A 20717-nucleotide genomic window follows, 5' to 3' on the forward strand; every position below is an offset into this window, starting at 1 on the left:
TGGATCGCTAGATTAATGTCAGGAACAGTTGTGGTGGGTGGTGGGGAGAAGGTTTAGTCCTTGGCCCCTGTTTTAAATCAAGGACCTCTTCACCCTAGTTTCCTTCTCTCCTGGGCAGGATTGCAGGTCTGCTCATGTTCAGAGCATGGTAGCTATGGTTAAAGAGGCCAACAGTGAACTACTTGGTACTTAAATGCCCATACCTACGGCATGTGAAAGGACAAGAAATGTAAATATTTCCTTATTTTATCTATACCCATGAACATTTAACACTGTTACATGTTAGTATTCCTTAGAAGCTGCCAATTAGAGAAGAGAGACTGTTTAGATCAGTGGTTTGCAGCAGGGAGTTTTGCCCTCCAGAGGACATTGGGCAACGACTAGTGACATTTTTGGCTGTCACAACTGAGAGAGGGGTGTTACTGGCATTTAGTAGGTAGAGGGCAGGGATGCTTTTACATATCTTACAATGTACAGGACAGCCCCGAAGACAAAGAATTATCCATCTCAAATGTCATTAGTGTCAAGGTGGAGAAATATTGGTCAAGGTCAAAATGCCAGTAAATTAGCTACTGTTTAAGTGACATGGGTCTTTAGCAAACAGGACTAGGAATCTCAAAGATTCACAAAGCTGTCAAAGTGAACAGTAGACCAGAATTAAAACAGGGACAGAAAGGTAGGAAATTTTATGAATAAACAAAAAGAATACAAAAGGAAATGTTTTTTTCTTTGTAACATTATTGGGCAGTTAAATTTCAAGTAATCAAAAGCATGTTTTGTTTACCCAGAGCCACTGCTAATTTTAATTGCCTCGGGCCTTTTTCTCTTGTAGTTGTGAAACAGCCAGGGGACCCCCAAACCCAAATTTTTATGAATGGCACCTGCTCCCCATCTTTGTTGCCTACCCTGCCAACCCCGATGCCCTTCCCCTTCCCGGTTGTTCCTGACTACAGGTGAGTCACTCTTTGCAGTATTCTTCATTCATTGTAGGCTATTTCTCTTGGTTTCCAAAATAAGCTTTTCACAGAAATGAATGACAATGTAGATTTTTTTTTCCTTTCATTTTAAGGTGGAACTTCACTGTGACTCATTCCTGTTTGTTTTTGTCCAAAATGGAAATCACTTTAAAAATAAAAATTTAAAACTACATAAAATTTCAATATATACGTTATGTGTGCATATGTGTATATATGTGTGAAGGTATGTAGAAATAAAATATAAAGAAGATTTTAAATTTCTTTAAAATTTAAATACCACCTAGAGATCACCAGTTAAATCTTTAAGGTGTTCTACTCGGTAGTTGTGTGTCTGTACATATACTACCCAATATACCTATACTCATAGAATAGACATCTTACCAGTAAATGTCTGTATTTTGATGGTTGGGTAGTATCCAGTTGTATGGATATACCATTGAATCAGTCCCCTGTCAGTGAATTCTAGGATTGTTTTGTTGTTTTTGCCTATAAACTTTATTTGTAAACCACTGGTATTTGTTCCTGTTGTTCAGCTCCTCCACATACCTCTTCCGGCTGATGGCAGTTGTCGTCCATCACGGAGACATGCACTCTGGACACTTCGTGACTTACCGACGGTCCCCACCTTCGGCCAAGAACCCTCTCTCAACCAGCAACCAGTGGCTGTGGATTTCCGATGACACTGTCCGCAAGGCTAGCCTGCAGGAGGTCCTGTCCTCCAGTGCTTACCTGCTGTTCTATGAGCGTGTTCTTTCCAAGATGCAGCACCAGAGTCGGGAATATAAGTCTGAAGAATGACTCTGACCTGGCCCCAAAGCTAGAGATGACGGCATTGTCCAAACTGTCCAGGAAAAAGACAAAACCAGACCGTGTGTATGCGTGCGTGTGTGTGTGCGTGTGTGTGTGCGTGTGCGTGTGCGTGTGTGTGTGTGTGTAAGCAGCCCCACTAGAGTCCTTCAGCTTTCTGGTATGTTCCAAGAGCAGGCTCCACCTGGGAGCCAGTGGCCCCGATTCAAACCAAATCAGGCTCCCTGAACAGCTCTGCTAGTGTGCGTTAGAAGGTGTTATCGTGTTAGGAAAGCATCCATTATGTCTCGAGTGTCTTTTTAACTCACCTGATACAGGTAATTAAAGGAAATCAAACTCCAGAAGCTACCTTTTTTATATTCTAACATGTTAGGTGTTCTTGGAGGGGTGTTAACTTTGTCTAATCCTCTGATGTTTCAGCATAGATCTTTTATTTTTAATAAGCAGGCCCATAAAATTGTTGAGAATTACTGCAATTATTAAAGGCAACAATTTAGAAGAAAAAGTGCCTTTCACTTTTGACCACTTTTGTAGCATGTCCATTATGGAAAATACACATTCTCCAAGAGTCATAGAAACAATTTTGAAAAGCTCTCTTCGAAGTTTCTCAATGGATAGCAAAAGAACAGCTAAAAGATGCCTAAAGAACACCTGCCTTCCCTTTTTGTATGTCTTTTTTAGTCTTTCGATTCTTTATATATAGTAAAAGCTCATCTGCCAAATCTGCCCGTTGGAGAAATTCTTTCACTACTGTCAGTTCTAAGTGAAGCTCTTAACGGTTGCTTTTATCTTTTGTATACTGAACTAAGAGATGCAATTACAGTATATTATAAACCTGTGTGACTAGCCAGAATTGAGCAGTACCTGTGCAATACCTGTGATTCCTCGGCTCTGCAGAAAACCCTTTCTTACACAAAGATCCATTTTAAATTGACAGTTATTCGCATCTATTTATTGCCCATGCAGACCTCTTAAGGTTTACAGGTGGGGCTGGGGACTGTAAAAATATAACCCTAACCTGATTTGAGAGCTGAATTTTGAAGGAAGGGCACCAGCTGTGCTGCTGCAGTCTCTCTGGACCTGTTTCATTTGTAAAGTGAAGGGTTAGATTTGATGACTGTCAAAGTCCAGCCCTTTCCACAAAAAGGTGTTGAAACATGTAACTACAGCTGACACCTAGTAGTAGTGTCACTTTGTTATAGGTCCATATTCTAAATATTCATTTCCAGTAGCCTAATAGACTGTAGTGAGCATTCTCCTCCCCCTTAAGATAAGTCTCATGAATGGAGCCCAGGCTGAAGGCATTACAGGAGTATCTATATTTTAGCTAGATTTTTTTATTTAAAGAAGATACCAAATTCAAACAGACTCTTCAGAGATAAGATCTGGAATCAGACCTATCCAAAAGGTTACCTAAGATTAAGCTAAGAGCCATGCTTCCTCTGGTGGGGTGAGGTCGCAGACACTTCTAGACAATGCCTCAGTGTCAGCTAAAAGCATAAGAGGCCCAGGTCATCACTGTTCTGCCGGGGCCCAGCATGTATCCTAATCGTGAACTCACTACCAATAGAACATACTGTGAAGGTTCTCCAGGCCATGAACATCATGGTAAAAGGAGCAGCTTGAAGCTTCTGATGCATTCATTGCTGCTGTCCCTTCGTGATTCCGTTGCAGACCCTGGCTTTGATGTTGAAATGAGTGTGCCTGGTTTACCTGAGTTTGATGGAACAAATACCCAATTGTATGACCTTAAAATGCATTGCAAAGTTGTAGCTTTGAGTAACTGCTGCTCTGCCACTACTCCTTGAAATCTGCCATTAAAGAGAGATGTTGAGCACAAAAGGGGCTTAATCCTTTGAACCTGTAAGCAGATTGTTGGTCAGAGTTCAGGGTTTGAGCCAAGGTTGTAAATGTGAATGATATCTGCAGTTTCTTACCTGATTTAAAGCTGACTTCCTCATTTTGTAAATTAGGCATTAAGCAGCAGCCAAATAATCTTATTTCTAGTTTTAAGTTATTTACAGAATAGCTTCATTTTTGCAAACACCTAAGTTAAACTAGTAGTTTATGCCATAACAACTGCTGATTTATGTACTTGCTAAAGGTACCTTTTGTATCTGCTGTGTATGATAGCAATAAAAATCATTTTGTTATGAAAAAATCAACTTGTATGCTTTCATAATTTACTGGTTTGATATAAACATCCTCTTTCTGAATTCTGTACTGTTATGTAATTAGCCCTATACTTTGGTTAAACCTTTTCTCTGCTGGTAAAGGAAATTCCATCTCCCTCTTCTAGAAGCGAGGGAAGGAGAAAATAGAAGTACTAACTGAAAAATACTTTTACTTTTTAGTAGGCAGGATTTTACGAAATGTCAGATTGACCCGTGGAGCCAAAACCTTCTTGCGGATGGGGAGACTGTGATACCAGTGAGTGTTGGTCGGGTGGTTCATCATGAGCAAACTTCCATGGGCCAATGGAAGCCTAATCACCTTCACCCTCCGGGAGGGGTTTTTCCCTCGAGAATCCTTGTGTCGGAAAAAGAAGTCTCGGCAGGCCCCAAAGGAGACAGAGGCGATGGGGCTTCCAGGGGCCAGTTCTCTTTCATCATCTCGGTGCTCACTGATGTGGTCACAGCCATCTTTATACCTGCAGTGAGAAAGCAAGCATGTTTCACAGAGCACCCTCTTCTGAAATATGCCAACAATGCAGCATTATTTTTAGTGTGAAACACTGCTCCGAGCATGCCAGGTTTCTGCAAGGGCTGCAGGGCCTTGCCTGTATCAGGTGAGCCAAGCCTGGAGCCTTTTCACTTTGTTATCCAGACCTCTGATCACATGCTTTAAAACTCAATACACCAACAGAAGCCAAAAACATTGTCTTCTAGGTCTCCTGGTTCATATATGTAAACTTTTATCATAAAATGGTTTCTTTCTACACTTAGAATAAAATCCATATTCCTTGTACAGTTTGGCCCCTGCCTACCTATACCCTCATTCACTACTTTCAGGCAATATTGATGGGTTTTACACTCTGAAGACACTCCAAGATCCTCTGCTCTTCCTCCAGATGGCTGTGTGGCTCATGCTCTCTCCATTTAATTATCAGCTCAAACATCACCACTTCCGTGAGCCCTCCTTTAACCACAATCCCTTAAACTCAGAGTTGTCAACCATGATGATTTTCCCTCAGGGGACTAGGCGATGTCTGGAGACATTTGGGTTGCTATGACTGGGGCGGGGGGGGGGGGCGCTACTGGCATCTAGTGAATAAATGCCAGGGATTCTGCTCGACCTCCTGTGATGCACCTTTGCCACAGAATTATCTAGCCCATTAGTAGTACAGCTGTTAAAAAACTGCCCTAAACGCAGAACCCTTCCTCCTGGTCAAGTCAGCAAGACACTTACCAACATGTAAAATGATCTTGTTCAACTGTTCGTGTTAATCACCTCACTTCCCACTATGGCATGAGCTCCATGAGGATGGACTACTCATACTGTTTCATTATTAATTACATCCTTGTTGCACTAAAGAATTTATTGTACAAATGAGTAAAATACGGTGGAATCCTAAACTCTTCCTTTTGGATAAAATACAGTGCCATGGCCTATAAAAAGTAAAAAACAAGTAGGGTGTCACCTGTTGATGAGCACAAAGTTGAAGGTCTGCCCAGTCACCGAAGAAACATGATCTCGGACTCGCTCTAGAACTGCGATCCAGGGCTTTGGAGACAGAGTAAGGCCTGAAAATGTATAGGTCAGCCCAGCATCGCCATACGTCGCCTGCTTCCTTGGTACACTGTGCCACTTTCCAAACACCTGCACCCTGGCCAGTGCACCTGTGCAGTGAAACATGGCAGCTCAGAAAACCAGCCAAGTGAGTGCCCTGCATACTCTCTCCTTGAGTATTCAGGACTGAAAGGGAGTAAAACAGGAATGACATTGAATGCCCTGACCGAAGACCTCTCCTCAAAAGTCACTGTGGCTTGCCCATATACGTGCATGTAAGAACAGTGATTCCTGTCCTTAAAGAAATACAGTCCTAGTCCAATTTTTTTTTTTTTAAACACCATAACTTAATTGTCTTAGCTATAGCAGAAGCAAGATAAAGAGGCTGAAATGCGAGCAAGATGAAGTTAAGTTACATACAGGGTGATTTTGCCAACTGTGGGGGACTACGAGTTTAAGACTCCATGAAAGATGGGGCTGACAGCTTAGTCTGCAGGTTGGGGGTCTCCTGTGGACTTCTGTACTCCCAAGTGCACTGCCACCTTGCAGCGGTTCTCAACGTGCAGACCCCGGACCAGCAGCAACAGCATGACCCAAAAATGCAGACACTGGACTGTGGGAACAGGTCCTAAGAAGCCAAGTTCACACAAGCAACAAAGTCCTCCAGGTGATGCTGAGACCGTGGTGCAGAATTACCTGGTTATTTGCTGTCTCTCCTACTAGACCGGTGGTTCTCAGCCCTTGCTGCATTTTGGAATCACCCAAAATCTTTCTAACACTGGTGTCCAGGCCGCGCACCTAGCTATTCTGATACAATTGATTTCAGGTAGAACTTAGCATCTTTTTTTATCAATTTTCCCAGGTGATTCTAATCAGCAGTCAGGTGGATTCCATTTAGTCATCTATCAGCTCCTGGTGGGCAGGAAATCCCGTTTTTTTCCAAGTTTGTATCCAAAGCACATAACCAGGGTCTTGGCCAACAGGAGCCCAGAGAACATGTACTGAATAAATTAACGAACACATCAGTAATTAATGGCTCCCGAGTTCCGATTTCTTTAAACATAGACTAGTTTTATTAAACAAGCCTTCAACACACACTGGCAGTCCTCCACTTACCTGTAAAATATTCCACTTCTTGCTCCAACTCTCGGAAAATCTTGTCTGCTTCAGCTTTGCCAAACAGGACTGTGTAATTGCAGTCCAGGCCTTCAGCTCGAATGTGTTGCCAGCTAAGATCTGCAAAGTCAACACCATTCCTCGGGGTTTCTGTCCTGGGCCTTTTCCTGGTGCTTTCCTCGTATTCTCCCAACTCTGCTGGACCTTTTCCTGTCTGTTCTTGCTCTCTCTTTCCCAAAAGGCCCTTTAGAGCCCCCTTCACCAGGAATCTGTCCATGTTGTCTACACAAAGCAAAGACCTAGGAGCCAGTGGCAAGACAAAGAGATGCAAAAATTTGCTCTTTGGCAAAGCGATCCCACAGCAGCATTCCTCTTAAGTTTTACACCATTGACATTTGGTATCTTCCGTCTCACAAAAAAAAAAAAAGTTTTATACCATGTCCTAGAATGGAAATAGAGGACATTAAAGCTGAAAAGGACCGTTGGGATTATCTGGTCTTGGGTCTCCCACACCTCACTATGCATTAGAATCAACTGGCTAGCTTGCAAAAACCCAAATGCCTGCACTCCACCCCCAAGAACCTTTTTAAAAGAAATCTGCCCTGGGAATTCGTAGGCCACAGGTAAACTTGGAAACTACAATCCAAACAAACCCTCACTTTAGGAATGGGGAAACTGACACCTGGGGAAGGGGAAGGGTTTGCTCAAAGTCACCCAGCCATGTGTCTACCTCCTTTTCACCCATACATGACCAGCCCTCCCACGCCAGTATTAAAATAGGTAGGTATAGTGATCCTCAAATGGACATGCTTATGAAGCTAAACGTAAAACAGTTAAACGTGATCATACGCATGCCGGATTCTAAAAGAAAATACAAACTGTAACACCTGCGTGGAGTCGGGGGGAGGGGCGAGGGTTCTCAAAATTTCACACAGCAGCTGCGCGGCTCCGAATTCTGCAAACACTGTAGAAAGGGCTGGCGGGAAAGAGAAGACGCACACCCGGCCCGCAGCACGACTTCCGGGTACATTCCGGTTGCAGGCTGGGAAACGTAGGCAAATCTGCAAAATGAAGCCGCGGGCGGCCTCCGGGCGCCACCTGTTGGCCTTCTGGACGCGATGCAAGTGCTACCGTGTTTAAGTGTAACTAGTATTTGCTCTTCAACTGCTGAGGATCATCTGTGATTTTTGAGCTGTATGTTCCGTGTCACTTCTCTCTGGAGATTAACTTGGCGTCCTAACAAGGAGCTGGGCCATTAGCATATTGTCGCAGGTAGGATCACGAGTTCAGCAGTCCGACTCGTGGCTTCCATTTCCATCTCCTCTACTCTAGTTGTGCGTCTCTTACAGGTCAGTTAAAGTCTCGGCTTGAATTTGGCTCATCTGTACACTGGGGACTATAAATCCTATGCCATGAGAACATCATGAGGATTAAATGAGAGGACGTTTGAGAAGGGCTTCCATGTTCCCAATAAACATCAGGTTCTATCACTGCTCTTAATTTTGTTTACTCTCTGTTTTCCCCAATGGAACGAAAGCTCTGTGAGATTGAGGGCTTTGTTTTGAATCTTCTTAGCATACAGTTCTGCAAATTTTGATAAATGTTCAGAGTTGTGTGACCACCACCACAGTCTAGATCCAGGACAGTTCTATCACCTGACAAAATTCCCCCAAGCCCCCAACCACTGATATTTTCTGTCCCTATAGTTTTGCCTTTTCTAGAATGTCTTACAAGGGAAATCATACAATATATAGCTTTTTGTGTCTGGCCTCTTTCACTTAGCATAATGCCTTTAAGATGTATCTCTATTTGCATCAATTGTTCCTTTTATTGCTGAGCAGTATCCATTGTGCCAGTGCCCCGCAGTTTACCTACTTACCCACCCAGGGACATTTGGGTTGTTTCCTTTGGGGCAATTACAAAGAAACACACTATATCCATTTATGTAGAAGCTTTTGTGTGAATATAGATTTTCATTCCAAGGGCACCTGGTAAGAGTTTATTTCACTTTATACAAAACTCCTGAACTGTTTTTTCAAAGTAGATGTAAGGGCAAATTATTTTAAATGAGCTTCTCTCCTTATCCACCAAGCTCCTTATCCTTGGCACTGGGACACAATAGTAACACAAGGATAAAAAGGCCCTGCCCTCATCCAGGTTACATTTCAGAGACAGAGACAGAAATAAATAAGGAAAGAATAAATAAGAGAATTTTAGATATTACTAAAGCTATAGAGTGACCAGCTAGAAAGTGGGACAGGAGGAGAAAGACTTTCAGAGTAAGGGTACAGAGCTGAGACCTGAAGCTTCCAGGCAGGGGGATAGCGTGTGCAAGAACGTAAAGGCCACACAAGGGACAAGCTGGTTATGTCCAGGGAATGCTAAGACCCAGATTCAGTCATGCCACAGTAGTAGGGGCTTCCATCAAGAGAAGGAAGCAGCCTTACCAGCAGAATAAGAAACTGAGATTTTACTCTAAGCATATTTGGAAACGATAGGATTTTAACCTGCAGATTATCACAATGTAATTTACATTTCAAACAGACCATTGGGTAGGAAAGAGGAGACCAGCTGTGGTTGTAGCCAGGAGAGAGAGAACAGCAGCCGAATTCAGATTTTGTTTTGGAGACAGACCAAGAGGACCTGTTGATGGTTTGGATGTGGGGAGAGAAGGAGAATAATCTGGGGTGTATTGGGGTTGAGGTGTGCAGTGGTACCTTTAGGAGAACTAGTTTGGAGTTTAACCTTCACGACTTCAATTAGTCTCCCCCAAACCTTGCAGGTTAGGCTGTGTTGGACTACTCTTGCCTTACTTTGTCATCAGTAAAATAGGTTGTGAAAATTGGATGAGGTAATGTATCTGAGAGCTAAATAAATACTATTTCAATGCTAATTTCATTCCCACAACAACTCTACTGGATAGGTACTTTTATCTTCTTTTTACTGGGGAGAGATGGAAGGACTTGCCCCAAGGCAGAAGTATGATGCCTTAATATGATGAATGAAAAGGTAACTCTGCCCGCTGCAGCCCCTCCTGCACATGCGCACTAGGCTCTCCACCGCCCCTCGCCCAGCCCCCCGCCCAGCCTCCACCCCCTGCCCCCCGGTCGGAGCATGCGCGGGTGGCTTGGCGCCAATTGCGGACCGCCAGTCTGAGCGAGCCTCGCGGGTCCCCCAGCGGCGCGCGTTCGCTCTCCCCTCGGCTTCGGGATGATCGGCCAGAAGACTCTCTACTCCTTCTTCTCCCCAAGCCCCGCCAGGAAGCGACGTGCCTGCAGCCCTGAGTCGGCGGACCGGGGAACCGGCGTGGCGGCAGTAGCTGAGGAGAGCGGGGATTCGGTGGTGAGGCGTGCCGGGGTCCTCTGGTGAAGCCGGGAGCCAGGGGGAGGGAGAGGGGGGAAAGCGGCGGGCCCCGCGCGACCGAGGGGTTTCAGAAACGCGCCGCTGCCTCGGTGAGCTGGGGCGCCGTGTTCAAACTGGTCTCTACATGTTCAAAACAGCCGCCGCTGTGCCCCATCGGCGGCCATGCTGAGGGGCCAGCCAATAGGGACAAGCCTCTGGCCCAGTGGCACCTATCAGAGGCGAGAGGTCCGCCCTCTTCGGCCTGCCATCCAGTCAGAGAGAGGAGGGGCGGGACCTCGGGGGGGAGGTTTTTTTGCCGCGAAAAGACCACGTGGGGACGCGAGTGGCGGGTCCCACGGGGCGGGGCTTCCGGATGCTGAGCCTCGCAGCAAAACGCCCCTCTGCCTGCGTGGGTTTCGTACCAAACGAGAAATTTGGGCCTTCGGCCTCCTAGTGAGGGACTAGGCTAAGGCCTGGGTTTCCAGAGTCCGGTTTTGCACCGACTTTTCGGGCTGGGCTGAAACCCACAAATGGGCGTCCTCTGTAATGAGCTTTTGGGTTGGGGGCGGAAGCTGTGGGCGCCTGGGAGAGGCTCGTTGCGACTCGTGACCCGCCTCTGCGGGGACCACTTGCAGGCCAGCCCCGCCAAGAAGGCCCGGGCCGGGCAGGAGGAGCCTGGCGTGCCGCCCTTGTCGCCGCTGAGCCCGGAGCAGTTGGTCCGCATCCAGAGGAACAAGGCCGCGGCCCTGCTCAGACTCGCCGCGCGCAATGTGCCAGTGGGTTTTGGTGAGAGCTGGAAGAAGCACCTCAGTGGAGAGTTCGGAAAACCGTATTTTATAAAGGTAAACGTGGAGGCTGCAGGCCCTTTGTCTTCTTAGTATTGCAAGCCAAGGCCACGTTTATAGGATGTTGCTTTTGTAGTCTGTTTTCCCTCCTTGAACATCCTTTTAATGCTAAAGAGGTTAAAATAAGGCCATGGTGTTTTGAGTCCACACATTTATATTAAAGTTTTTAAGTGACTGTAAGATTATATCATGACTTCTTTTAATCCCCTTAGTTGCTTTCCAGGAGAAGGTGGCATAGTAAAACCACAAACTTTGCAGGGCCTTTAAAAATAAATGTGGGAGGGGTTGGCAATAGGAAATCGGAGCTGCCAAGCCAATCGACTTCAACTCAGCCCAAAGTAAGGGGGAGGGAATTGAAGAGCTTGAGCGACTTTGGTGGAGAGCGCTTAGGTACTATTGTTGTTGTTTTTAAAAAGAATTTGGATATAAAAGAGGCATAGAGCTATATAATTCTTCAGTTACCTTTCTTATTGAATTCTTATGCTTTCCAGTTAGAATCTGATTTTAAATCTAGTTTCTCTTTCAATCAGTTAATGGGATTTGTTGCAGAAGAAAGAAGACATTACACTGTTTATCCACCCCCAGACCAAGTCTTCACATGGACCCAAATGTGTGACATTAGAGATGTAAGTACAAGTTGTGGATGAATTTTAGTAAAACAGGCATGGGAATCAAATAGTATTTCTTAATTAGGGACACAGGAGTTAAACCACTGTCCATAATTCAGTAAATACTGCAATTGTGAGACTTGGTAGGCTATATTTTAGCCTATATTTACTTTTTTTTTTTTTAACTTTTACCATGTGCTGTTTATGCAGCACAAAAGAAAACTATGTACATAGATCATGTGTCTATACGTTCTCATTTTTTATTTTATTTAATCTTGAAACCTACCCCATGCCAGTGTTAGGTTTTATTGTGGTGGTTATGAAGAAACTGAGACATGAAGCAGTTAAGTCTTTTTCATCTGGTTGTAGTCGACCCCAGCTTGATGTGTAGCTCAATATTCTGTCTGACTACACTTATTTTTCCCCCCAACAACTATTAATGGTTAGTTAAGCCATGATTCAGGATCCCAAGTGGGATATACCCAGGTCCCCCTTCACCTCCCTCGGAGAAGGATGGAAGACAGAAAAGAGGCCGGGTGAAACCAGTTCAGATCTTCCTAGGAAACATGCCTTCTGTCCTACAGTTGTCCCAGGCTGATACCCAGGATATGGGCAGAAGGATTTGTACACATGTTGGTACCATTTGCACATGGAGACACCACCTCCTTTACCATTCATTGCCTTCTCATAGCAATGAAAGTCCAGGTATTTCTGCCAACAGTTCCTGGTATGGTTCTGGTTGGGGTAGGAGCTGTCAAACGGGGTAGTCTGATAGTTCTTGATTTTGGTCTTGATGTCTTCTGCTATATTGAATCCTAAAAACACCCCTGAAGCAGCTTGTAGCTCAATCACACACTGTCTTTTATAGTTGACACTTTCAAGCTCTGAACTTCTGACCTAAACAATTTTGCTATCCTGTTAATAAATCCCTTTGCTTTGGTTCATTGCATACAATGGCTGCTGCCTAGCGGCTCTTGTTGTCAGTCTCCTGTCCAGAAGCTTGTCTCTGGCTTCCCACTGTCTGAATGCTGAAAGCTGAACATGAGTGTGGCCATAGTCTACTTGTCAGCCTTACTTCCACCTCCCATTCTTTTCAGAGTGGGACAGTGTGGCAGCCCTCTCCTCACTTGTCTATTGAAAACTAATTAGATTCATCTATGGCATCTCATTGAATGAACCCTGTTCCCCACCACCTTTGTGTTGTAATCTGGTTTTCCTCTAAACCCCTCCAATAGGTTAGTATCTGCTTACACTGGAGGTTTTACATTTTGTTCTTTTCCCTCCCATTTGTAAGCTGAAGCAGGTATCCTGCTATTAATAAATACCTGTTAAATGGAAGTGAAATAGGTGATTAAGCCATCTCGATAAGGCTGCTACACCCAGTACTTAGCAAACTTAACAATTTTCAGTTTAGAGCAAGGACTTTGAATATAGCTCCTTGTTTTCGAAGTTTTTAACTTCAAAATTGAGTACTATTTTGTGCCTTATTTGAATAGTATTCCTTGTTTGGAATACCAATGATTGATATTAATAGGGACGAATAAGAAAACAGCATGAAACTTCTGAGGATCAGATGGCTCGTGGGCTTCTTTGCAGATGAGCATATGGAGGGTCTGGGAGGTTATTTGTCTCCTTCAAGGTCATCCCTTAACCAAGCCCAGAACTGCAAGGCTTCCCTGCTGAGACAAGTTGCTTCTTGATGAATATGCTGGGAACAGTGTGAGCACCAACAGTAGGAACAGAGAGGTCCACAAAAGCTTCCTGATAATGAAAACTTTTAAAGCTGGATTTTGAAAGATAAAGGTATATGTCCAGGCTATGGAAGAAGATTCTAAGAAAGAATACCATGAGAATGAAGAGGTGGATGGTCTCCAGATCAAAAGGACTAGCTGTATTTTAATACCACCCTTGACAGTGACTTAATTACTTTTCATTGCATCTTGCCACCTACTCCCATGGCTCTTTGACCTGACCTCATTTACTTGTGGGTTTGTTCCTTAGAGGAATAAGGGAAGAAGCACCTTCATACTGCTGCTGGTGAGAATTTTTAATTGCCTCAACTCATTGAAAAGCAATTTGGCATATGTCTATGAAAATTTCAAATACACTTATCTTTTGACCTGCAATTCCACTATTGTAACTTCCAAAGAAATAAAAGCAACCATATATAAGGATACATGAACTCAGATGTTGATTGGGTTCTGTTTTGTACTGGAAAAATATTAGGTAACAAGCTGACTGCCCTTCAGTGATTGAGCTCTTTGTTGAATTGAAGGATGCCCAAAATGTGTGATGTGAGAAGCACAAAAATGTAGGGTAATGAGTACAATAACCCCAGTTCTATAGGTAATTAAAAATGGTTGAATCAGTATGGGATAGGAATGGCTAGGAGATGACTAACTACTTTATATGTTTCTGGATGGTAGTACTTGTTTCAAGGGTGTATTTGCTTTCATTATTTGAAAAATGAAGGGGATGAAAACAGAGTTGACCCCCAACTTGTTTCAAATACCTGCACCAGAAGGGAGAGGGCAGTGTGGCAGGGTGATTGAGTGAAGGATGATTTGGTAATGGAAAGTAAAGGTGCTAGGTTGCCTACTTTATTCTGCGGGTTCTTAATTGCGCCAGGAGGGTAGCTGCCCCCTCCTAGTGTCCCTTTGCATAGGTCATCAGTCAGCCAGGTGTTTATTTAAACTCTATACTACAGTGTTTAATTTCTTGCCACCCGGTGTTCACAGGTGAAAGTTGTCATCTTGGGACAGGATCCATATCATGGACCCAATCAAGCTCATGGGCTCTGCTTTAGTGTTCAAAGACCTGTCCCACCTCCACCCAGGTACGATTGCTTTATAGATGGCTCAGGTATAATCGCAATTACTCTCGGGTGTGTACTTTGCAAATTGCAGGTATGCCTATTTGGGGGACTTTTGCTAGCCTTTGGAGCAGGGTTTCTCAATCTAGTTGGTATTTGGGGGCTGGGTCTTTGCGATGGAGAAGGTTGGTCTTGTACACTGTAGGATGTTTAGCAGCACTGCCCCTCTCCCCAGAACCAGAGTTCAAACAAAATGGCAATGAAAAATGTCTTCAGTCATTGCTACAAGTCTCCTGTGGGACAAAAATAACCATCAATTGGAGAGGGGCGTTATAACTCCAAGACTGATTTACTTACATCTTCCCAAATGCTGTTCCTTAAATCCAAGCACAGACGAAAATAAAGTGTTACCTGTCAGAAGGAAAGGTGGTGTTTCCTCATGAATCACTGCAATTTGTTGCATTGTTCCCTCCAGGGACTGCTTTACGCGTTATAATTCACATGTATATTGGAGGTTACTGAATTTTGGGAACTGTCTTAAGATTGTTTTTTTTTCTTCCTGCTTGCTTTCAGTTTGGAAAACATTTATAAAGAGCTGTCTACAGACATAGATGGTTTTGTTCATCCTGGTCATGGAGATTTATCTGGATGGGCCAAGCAAGGTAAACCAACCACTGCTCAATATGTCTTGGACAGATTTCAACAGTCCTCTTTTCTGTCCACTTGTTTCTGTTTGTAAAAGATAGTCACGAAGGACAAGAGGGCTAATAAAATGGCTAAACTTATGTAAGTGAGAAAAAATATCTTCATTCTATCCTGTAGCCAGTCTTTCATGTTTCAGCCATAATTTGAAAGAGAAAAGTGTGTTCCTCGTTATTCATATTTTACGTTTATCCATTTAACTTTGACAAATCAGAAGGTGACCTCACTTTTGTCATTTCATTGTAGGTTGTGTTGTATGTGTTTAATACCTATCTCAGGACTTTTTTCTTTTTTAACATTATTACTGGGACAAGGAAAGAATATTTACTCTTTGGTTTCTTGCAGTTAGAGTTTTGTTTGGATGAAACACTTTGGCCTCCTTTTGTTATTTTCTGGGGTTATTTAATAGCACTTAGGATATTTTTTAAAAATAATTCTTTCTGATGAGGGATATACAATGTTTACTGTTGCCAACTCGGAAGATGTCGAAAGTGCAGAGGTGAAAGTTTGAATGCCCAGAGGTACCCAGCAGTCTGCTGTAACACTTTCTCTATGACCGAATTTCAGACAGTTGTTCTGGATTCCATCAGGAGAATGGTTTCATGTGATTATTCCTTGTCGTTGGGTGTTGGGCTGACTCATTTCATCCTGCCTTTAACCTGTTTCCTTGGTGTGTGTTCACAGGTGTTCTCCTACTCAACGCTGTCCTCACAGTCCGGGCTCATCAGGCCAATTCTCATAAAGAGAGAGGTTGGGAGCAATTTACTGATGCGGTTGTGTCCTGGCTAAATCAGAATTCACATGGCCTTGTCTTCTTGCTCTGGGGTTCCTATGCTCAGAAGAAGGGCAGTGCCATCGATAGGGTATGTTGTTTTTAACAGTTTAAACCAGGTTAGAGACTTCTAGGAATCCTTGTGGTGTGGTCCTGGAAAATTCATGTCATAAAAATGAAACTTATTTTCCCTTAAGACTGTTATAATTATGGTTGGGTTTCCCACTGAAAATAACACAATTTAGTCGAATTATAGGAATGTTTAGCAGTGTATGAGGAAAGCAACTGGCCAACTTATGATTTAATAGTAATACAGAAATGTACTTGCCATATACTCAGATACATTGGTTCCTGAATACTATTCACTTAACAAATGATGTAGTAAGTGAAGAATGAGGTAAGTTTCTTCCAAGAAGTTTGAGAGTATATAGAAAACACAAAGTAATCCACTTAATCACAAATTTAACTTCCCCCATGAAAATACTGTTGGTGATAAGCATTAAACCTGAGCTCTGATTGCCAATACCCAGCACCACCAAACCAGTTTTTTAATCACTGCCTTTTCTGTGTTTTCCCCCAACTTGTTCCTTTTCCATTCACCTACCAAAGTGCTTATGTTTCTGGTTGCTGACATTAACAACCAGAAGTCCTCCTCAAATGTTTCCCTCATCCCCTCAAATGCAGTCCATTAGGGAATCCTGTCAGCTCTGCCTCCTAAAGACATCCCAATTTTACTATTTCTCCCAGTTGACACTACTGCCACTTTGGGGTAAGCCACCGTCATTTCTCTTCAGGATAACTGACAGACTGGGGATGATGGTAGTTTGATGGAGAATGCAGAGGGGAGATGGCAGTGGGGGTGAGAGAGAGGAGTCAAGAACAAGTATTTAGTTTGGGCAACTGGGAGAGAGAATTAGGAAGTGTGGATGGGGAAGAAATTAGAAACAGTTTATTTAATAAGTGAAGTTAAGAGATTAACTGAGGTAACCCAATAATATTTTCTGGTGTATCAGAAATGTCCAAATATATTGATCCCCTACCCTCTGTTAGGTACCAAGTCAAACACTTTTAATGCAGAATCTTAATACTCTGGGAAGGGCTATGCACGTAGGCGTACACTGACCCAATTTTGTACTGGGGCTCAGAGACAGTCACTTGCACAAAATTGGCTGAATGACAGCCAAGATGAGACCTGCTCTGGAGCTTCAGACTTCCTAAGCAGCTCGCTCATCTTGGTGGGTGTTTTTGAGCGTGAACTCTGTGAAGTTCACAGGTGAGTATGTTAGGATTGGAAATCAGTAATTGAGTTCAAGTTTATTGACTTTGCTCACATGCCAACTATCACCTCCATTTTTCTTAAATTGAGTTTTGTCTTTATTTTGTAATTTAGATTTTTTAAAGGTAGATTCACGTAATTTAAAAGAAAGGATGTTAAGATATATGGTGAGAAGTCTCCCATCCAAGTCCCCATCTGTTCATTTTCCTCCTGGGCTTGCATCAGCAGTGCCTTTTAGTTTCTGCCATCTTCCTGTGACTTTTTATACATGTATAAGCAAATAGCAATTGTGTATAGTCAGATTATAAAGCTTTCCCTATAAAATTTCTATATAAATGAACAAGAGGTTTTCAGATATTCTTTTACGGAAGGGAAGTATAGGAATAAAATCTGGCACAAATGAACTAAGTGCTAAGATATGGTTATCTAGTAATTTACAATCTCTGTCTTAGGGAGGTTTGTGGTCTGTATAGCTCTTACTCAGTATATTTGTAATCTTTATTATTGTTAAGCATGGTTTGGTTTGAAAGTTAAACAGTTATTATAGTTGCTCAATCATTAAAACCAAATCACATATCCAACCCAGTATCTTTCCTGAACAGTAGATATACTCAGCTGCCTACTTACTAGTGACCCAAAGCACATCAAATTTAATATTTCCAAGCAAAATTCTCCTTTCCTCATCCATCCCTCACTAACCTTGCTTCTCTGTACTACCCGAGGATAAAAAGTACCATCTACTTTTTATGGTTGGACACCCAGGTGTCCACCCAGAAATCAGACACCATGGCATGTCCCTGCCTCTCTTTCCCTCTTCTCCTTTTTTCTCTCCCCTGTCTTTCTGCTCTCTTCATCCCATATTGTTAGTCAGTCACTTATAGCCTTTCTTCTCTACTATCTTTCAAACCCATCCCACTTGACCACCTTTGTCTTAGTTCAGGCCCTCCTCTGATCTTCCCTGGAGCAGTCAGATGCCTTCTCCCTGAAAGGCTTTGGCTTAGGCTGACAAGGTGGGGTCCTGGACATAGCCCTGGTCTGCCTCTCAGCCATAGCTCCCCTCTTTTCACTCAGAACTCCAGGCTGACTAAACCGCCTAGATTTCTTTCTGAGCCCCACTTTTTTGCCTTCCCCAGAGGCTAGCATCCTTCAAAGCTCAGCACAGCTCACGTTTTCAGGGGCCTCTATTGCTTGCCAGACACTTGATCTATATTCTCAAAATACTCTGTACTACATGATTATTTGTTCTTTCACAGTAACCGGGAGCTAGGTGTTGATACTCAAACTGCAGCTGAGAGAAGGTCAGCGACTTCCTCGTGGCTACCTAACTACTAAGTGACAGAGCCAGGACTTGAACCCAAGCCATCTGGCTCCAGGCTCTGCTCTTAACCATACTGGGCCCTCCTGGCTTCAGTTATGTCCCTTTCTAGACTGAGCTACTTGAAGGCAGGGATGTTTTGAAAACAATTATCAGGTGTTTTTTATTTAAATACAGAAAAGAATAAAGAAGAAAACAAAAGTCTATAATCTTCCTGTTCAGTTACCTATAGTTGACATTTAAAAAAATCAAAGTATTTCATTTTTGTGGTGAGATAATTCAGATAGTATAGAAAAGTACAAAATAGAAAGTAAATACTTTCCACTATATTTTTTTCCTGAAGGAACTACTCTTAAGTAGTGTCTCAGGTATTCCCCCCTCAACATTTTTTAAATGCAATTAGCACTTTTCCATTTATTGCAATTGATATATTTTGGAGATCTTCCTGAATCAGCATATGTAACTTGGCCTTATTCTCCTAGCAGCCATGTGGTGTTGCATTGTAAGAACTTTAGAAAAATATTTTTAGCCAGTTGTATAACACTGGATTTATATTAGCTTTTACCTCTATAAGCAGCGCTGCAGTGACCCTCCTTAAACCTGCATCTTTGTGTAGGTATATGCATCATGATGTGCTTTAGCAAATATATTCTTAGCAGTGGAATTGCTAGATCATAAGGTATAGGCACTTAAACATTGAATAGATGGTGCCAAGTCCTCTGTGGCCTCAGAGCCTAGCAAAAGGAGTTGCTTTGCAAATGAATAAATGAATGCACTGATGTTCTAGTATGAACACTGAGGCAAGTACATACACTTTGAAAAGTGGGAGAATTTAGAAAGCAAAGAGAATGGCACAGCCATCTTCAAGTGCAACAGCCATAAAGTCCCAAATGTACCTACTACCTTTTAGTCATTCTCTTGTTCTCTTTCAGAAGCGCCACCATGTGCTGCAGACTGCTCATCCCTCCCCTTTGTCTGTGTACAGAGGGTTCTTTGGATGTAGACATTTCTCTAAAGCCAACGAGCTGCTGCAGAAGTCCGGCAAGGATCCCATCGACTGGAAGGATCTTTGACCCCTGACCTGGGGCAAGGGGGTATTCAGGCAGTTTTCTAGAAACTGTTATTGAAGTATTTGTCAGTTACGAAGTTGAATTGAAAAAATAATTTCCCTAGTGATTCTTAAGTACTCTGTACAAGGGGAAAAAATTTTGGTAAAGCAGTCATGAGCCAGGCTGCATAGAAGTGGCAGCTTTATCCAGCTGGACACAGCAAAGACTACCCTGTGACCACATGTCTGCCTTTGCAAACGTGGCTTTGGCTTAGAATATGTGTCAAAGTACTTGGAAGAGAGAGAAGGTCTAATACTCTAGACTCTCCTTTCTGCCGTTACCTTAACGGTTTAAGGGGAAAGATAAGCACCTTTTTGGTATAGCAAGCTGCTACTTATTTTTACCTGGTAGGTTAGATTTTAGGTTATAAGGTGTTGGGTATTTTTATTTAGAATGCTCCCTTTGCCCAGCCTGGTGGTGTTCCAGTCTTGGCTGGGTTCACTGCCCCTTTGATCCTTCGCAGAGCCCTCAGGCCCTTCCTTGAAGGAAATATGAGGGTATTTTTTTACAAGTGAACAGAAATTCAGGATCAATTTTCTGATTGTAGTAGAGGTGAAAATTCCTAAGGAGCAATCCTTGTGAAGCTTTGCAGACTGGCAGAGGCTGAGAGAAGTGGGCTGGGCCTTGTTTATACTGTTCTTCAGGTGTTTCTAGGATTAAGCCCTGGAAGTTCAACAGGAGGAAGGAGAAAGGGGGATTTTTTTTTTTTTTTAAGAGAGGAAATGCTTTTCTACATGCATCCTGAGTTGAATTTTCAAGGTAGCATAGTGCCAGATGCTGTTTTTTATGGACTGCAGTTACGCATATCTGTTTCTGCAGCACTGGAGAATTTTGCTCTTTTAAAAAATACTTATGCAGGTGTATATACGTATTTTTTTAAATCCTTTAAGAGACAGTCTTTATTAGGTCTGTACCTCCATCCTAAGATCCTGTTAGAGATTCTGTTTTGCTGTTAGTGGGGTTTAAGAGTTAACCCTGCTTGAGTTTGGTAATAAAAGGTTGTTGAACTTTCACTTTGTGCCGAGTACTCTTTATACTGAGTGTCCTTTAGCCTCTCAGCCCGCTTTGGGCCTGGGCCGGGGCGCGGACTAACTCCCACCTCCCGCCCCTGGGCTGTGGTATCCATGGCAACCATTGTGGGCAGGAAGACCCGCCTCTTCACCGCCCTCCACCCGGTGGAGCTGCCCACCCGCTCCGCCAGGCCTCGGTAAGCCCCGGGCTGGGTTCCCTGGAAGGGCGCGAGCGGACTGTGAGGCCAGGACGAGCCATGCCCCACCCAAGCTGGAGTCTGTGCCCCGAACCCTAGC

General features: G+C 43.3%; 3 protein-coding genes and 1 pseudogene across 4 annotated transcripts in view; 2 read left to right on the plus strand and 2 right to left on the minus strand.

The window, feature by feature from the left end:
• USP30 (ubiquitin specific peptidase 30) overlaps positions 1-3933 on the plus strand; it is a 30258-nt gene extending 26325 nt beyond the window's left edge. Inside the window, exons 12-14 of the mRNA XM_023521897.1 lie at positions 789-953; positions 1511-1866; positions 1897-3933. Of these exons, the coding sequence (XP_023377665.1) occupies positions 789-953; positions 1511-1775 (430 nt within the window). The 3' untranslated portion in view covers positions 1776-1866; positions 1897-3933. The remainder of the gene's footprint in view (positions 1-788; positions 954-1510; positions 1867-1896) is intronic.
• Positions 3934-3953: 20 nt separating this feature from the next.
• Positions 3954-7646, minus strand: ALKBH2 (alkB homolog 2, alpha-ketoglutarate dependent dioxygenase). Of its 2 annotated transcripts, none has more exons than XM_011377804.2 (4): positions 7509-7646; positions 6630-6928; positions 5425-5623; positions 3954-4434 (listed from the first exon to the last, which is right to left on the minus strand). In XM_011377804.2, the coding sequence occupies exons 2-4, from the start codon at positions 6904-6906 to the stop codon at positions 4128-4130; spliced, it is 783 nt and encodes a 260-aa protein (XP_011376106.1). In that variant the 5' UTR covers positions 6907-6928; positions 7509-7646; the 3' UTR covers positions 3954-4127. The 2 variants fall into 2 exon arrangements, with proteins under 2 accessions (XP_011376106.1, XP_023377664.1); XM_023521896.1 differs by having other exon boundaries at positions 7517-7628.
• A 2093-nt stretch (positions 7647-9739) lies between these two features.
• Positions 9740-20423, plus strand: UNG (uracil DNA glycosylase). Its single transcript, XM_011377805.2, has 7 exons — positions 9740-9971; positions 10607-10813; positions 11347-11442; positions 14163-14260; positions 14810-14898; positions 15623-15801; positions 19234-20423. Exons 1-7 carry the CDS (start codon positions 9840-9842, stop codon positions 19372-19374), a joined length of 942 nt encoding a protein of 313 aa, XP_011376107.1. The 5' UTR covers positions 9740-9839; the 3' UTR covers positions 19375-20423.
• Positions 11972-13451, minus strand: LOC105303954 (annotated as a pseudogene).
• Positions 20424-20717: the final 294 nt, after the last annotated feature.

Source organism: Pteropus vampyrus, unplaced genomic scaffold, assembly GCF_000151845.1.
Source record: "Pteropus vampyrus isolate Shadow unplaced genomic scaffold, Pvam_2.0 Scaffold322, whole genome shotgun sequence".
NCBI classification, from domain to species: Eukaryota; Metazoa; Chordata; class Mammalia; order Chiroptera; family Pteropodidae; genus Pteropus; species Pteropus vampyrus.

Bases quoted from the DNA above. Each gene is read 5' to 3' on its own strand.
- ALKBH2 (XM_011377804.2), bottom strand. From the start codon at position 6,906: ATGGACAGATTCCTGGTGAAGGGGGCTCTAAAGGGCCTTTTGGGAAAG. The intron at 5,624-6,629 runs GTAAGTGGAGGA...TTCACTGCACAG, and splicing joins AGAAGTGGAATATTTTACAG to GTGCACTGGCCAGGGTGCAG. The intron at 4,435-5,424 runs GTGACACCCTAC...TTCTCACTGCAG, and splicing joins AACTTTGTGCTCATCAACAG to GTATAAAGATGGCTGTGACC.
- UNG (XM_011377805.2), top strand. From the start codon at position 9,840: ATGATCGGCCAGAAGACTCTCTACTCCTTCTTCTCCCCAAGCCCCGCC. The intron at 10,814-11,346 runs GTAAACGTGGAG...TCTTTCAATCAG, and splicing joins GAAAACCGTATTTTATAAAG to TTAATGGGATTTGTTGCAGA. The intron at 15,802-19,233 runs GTATGTTGTTTT...GTTCTCTTTCAG, and splicing joins AGGGCAGTGCCATCGATAGG to AAGCGCCACCATGTGCTGCA.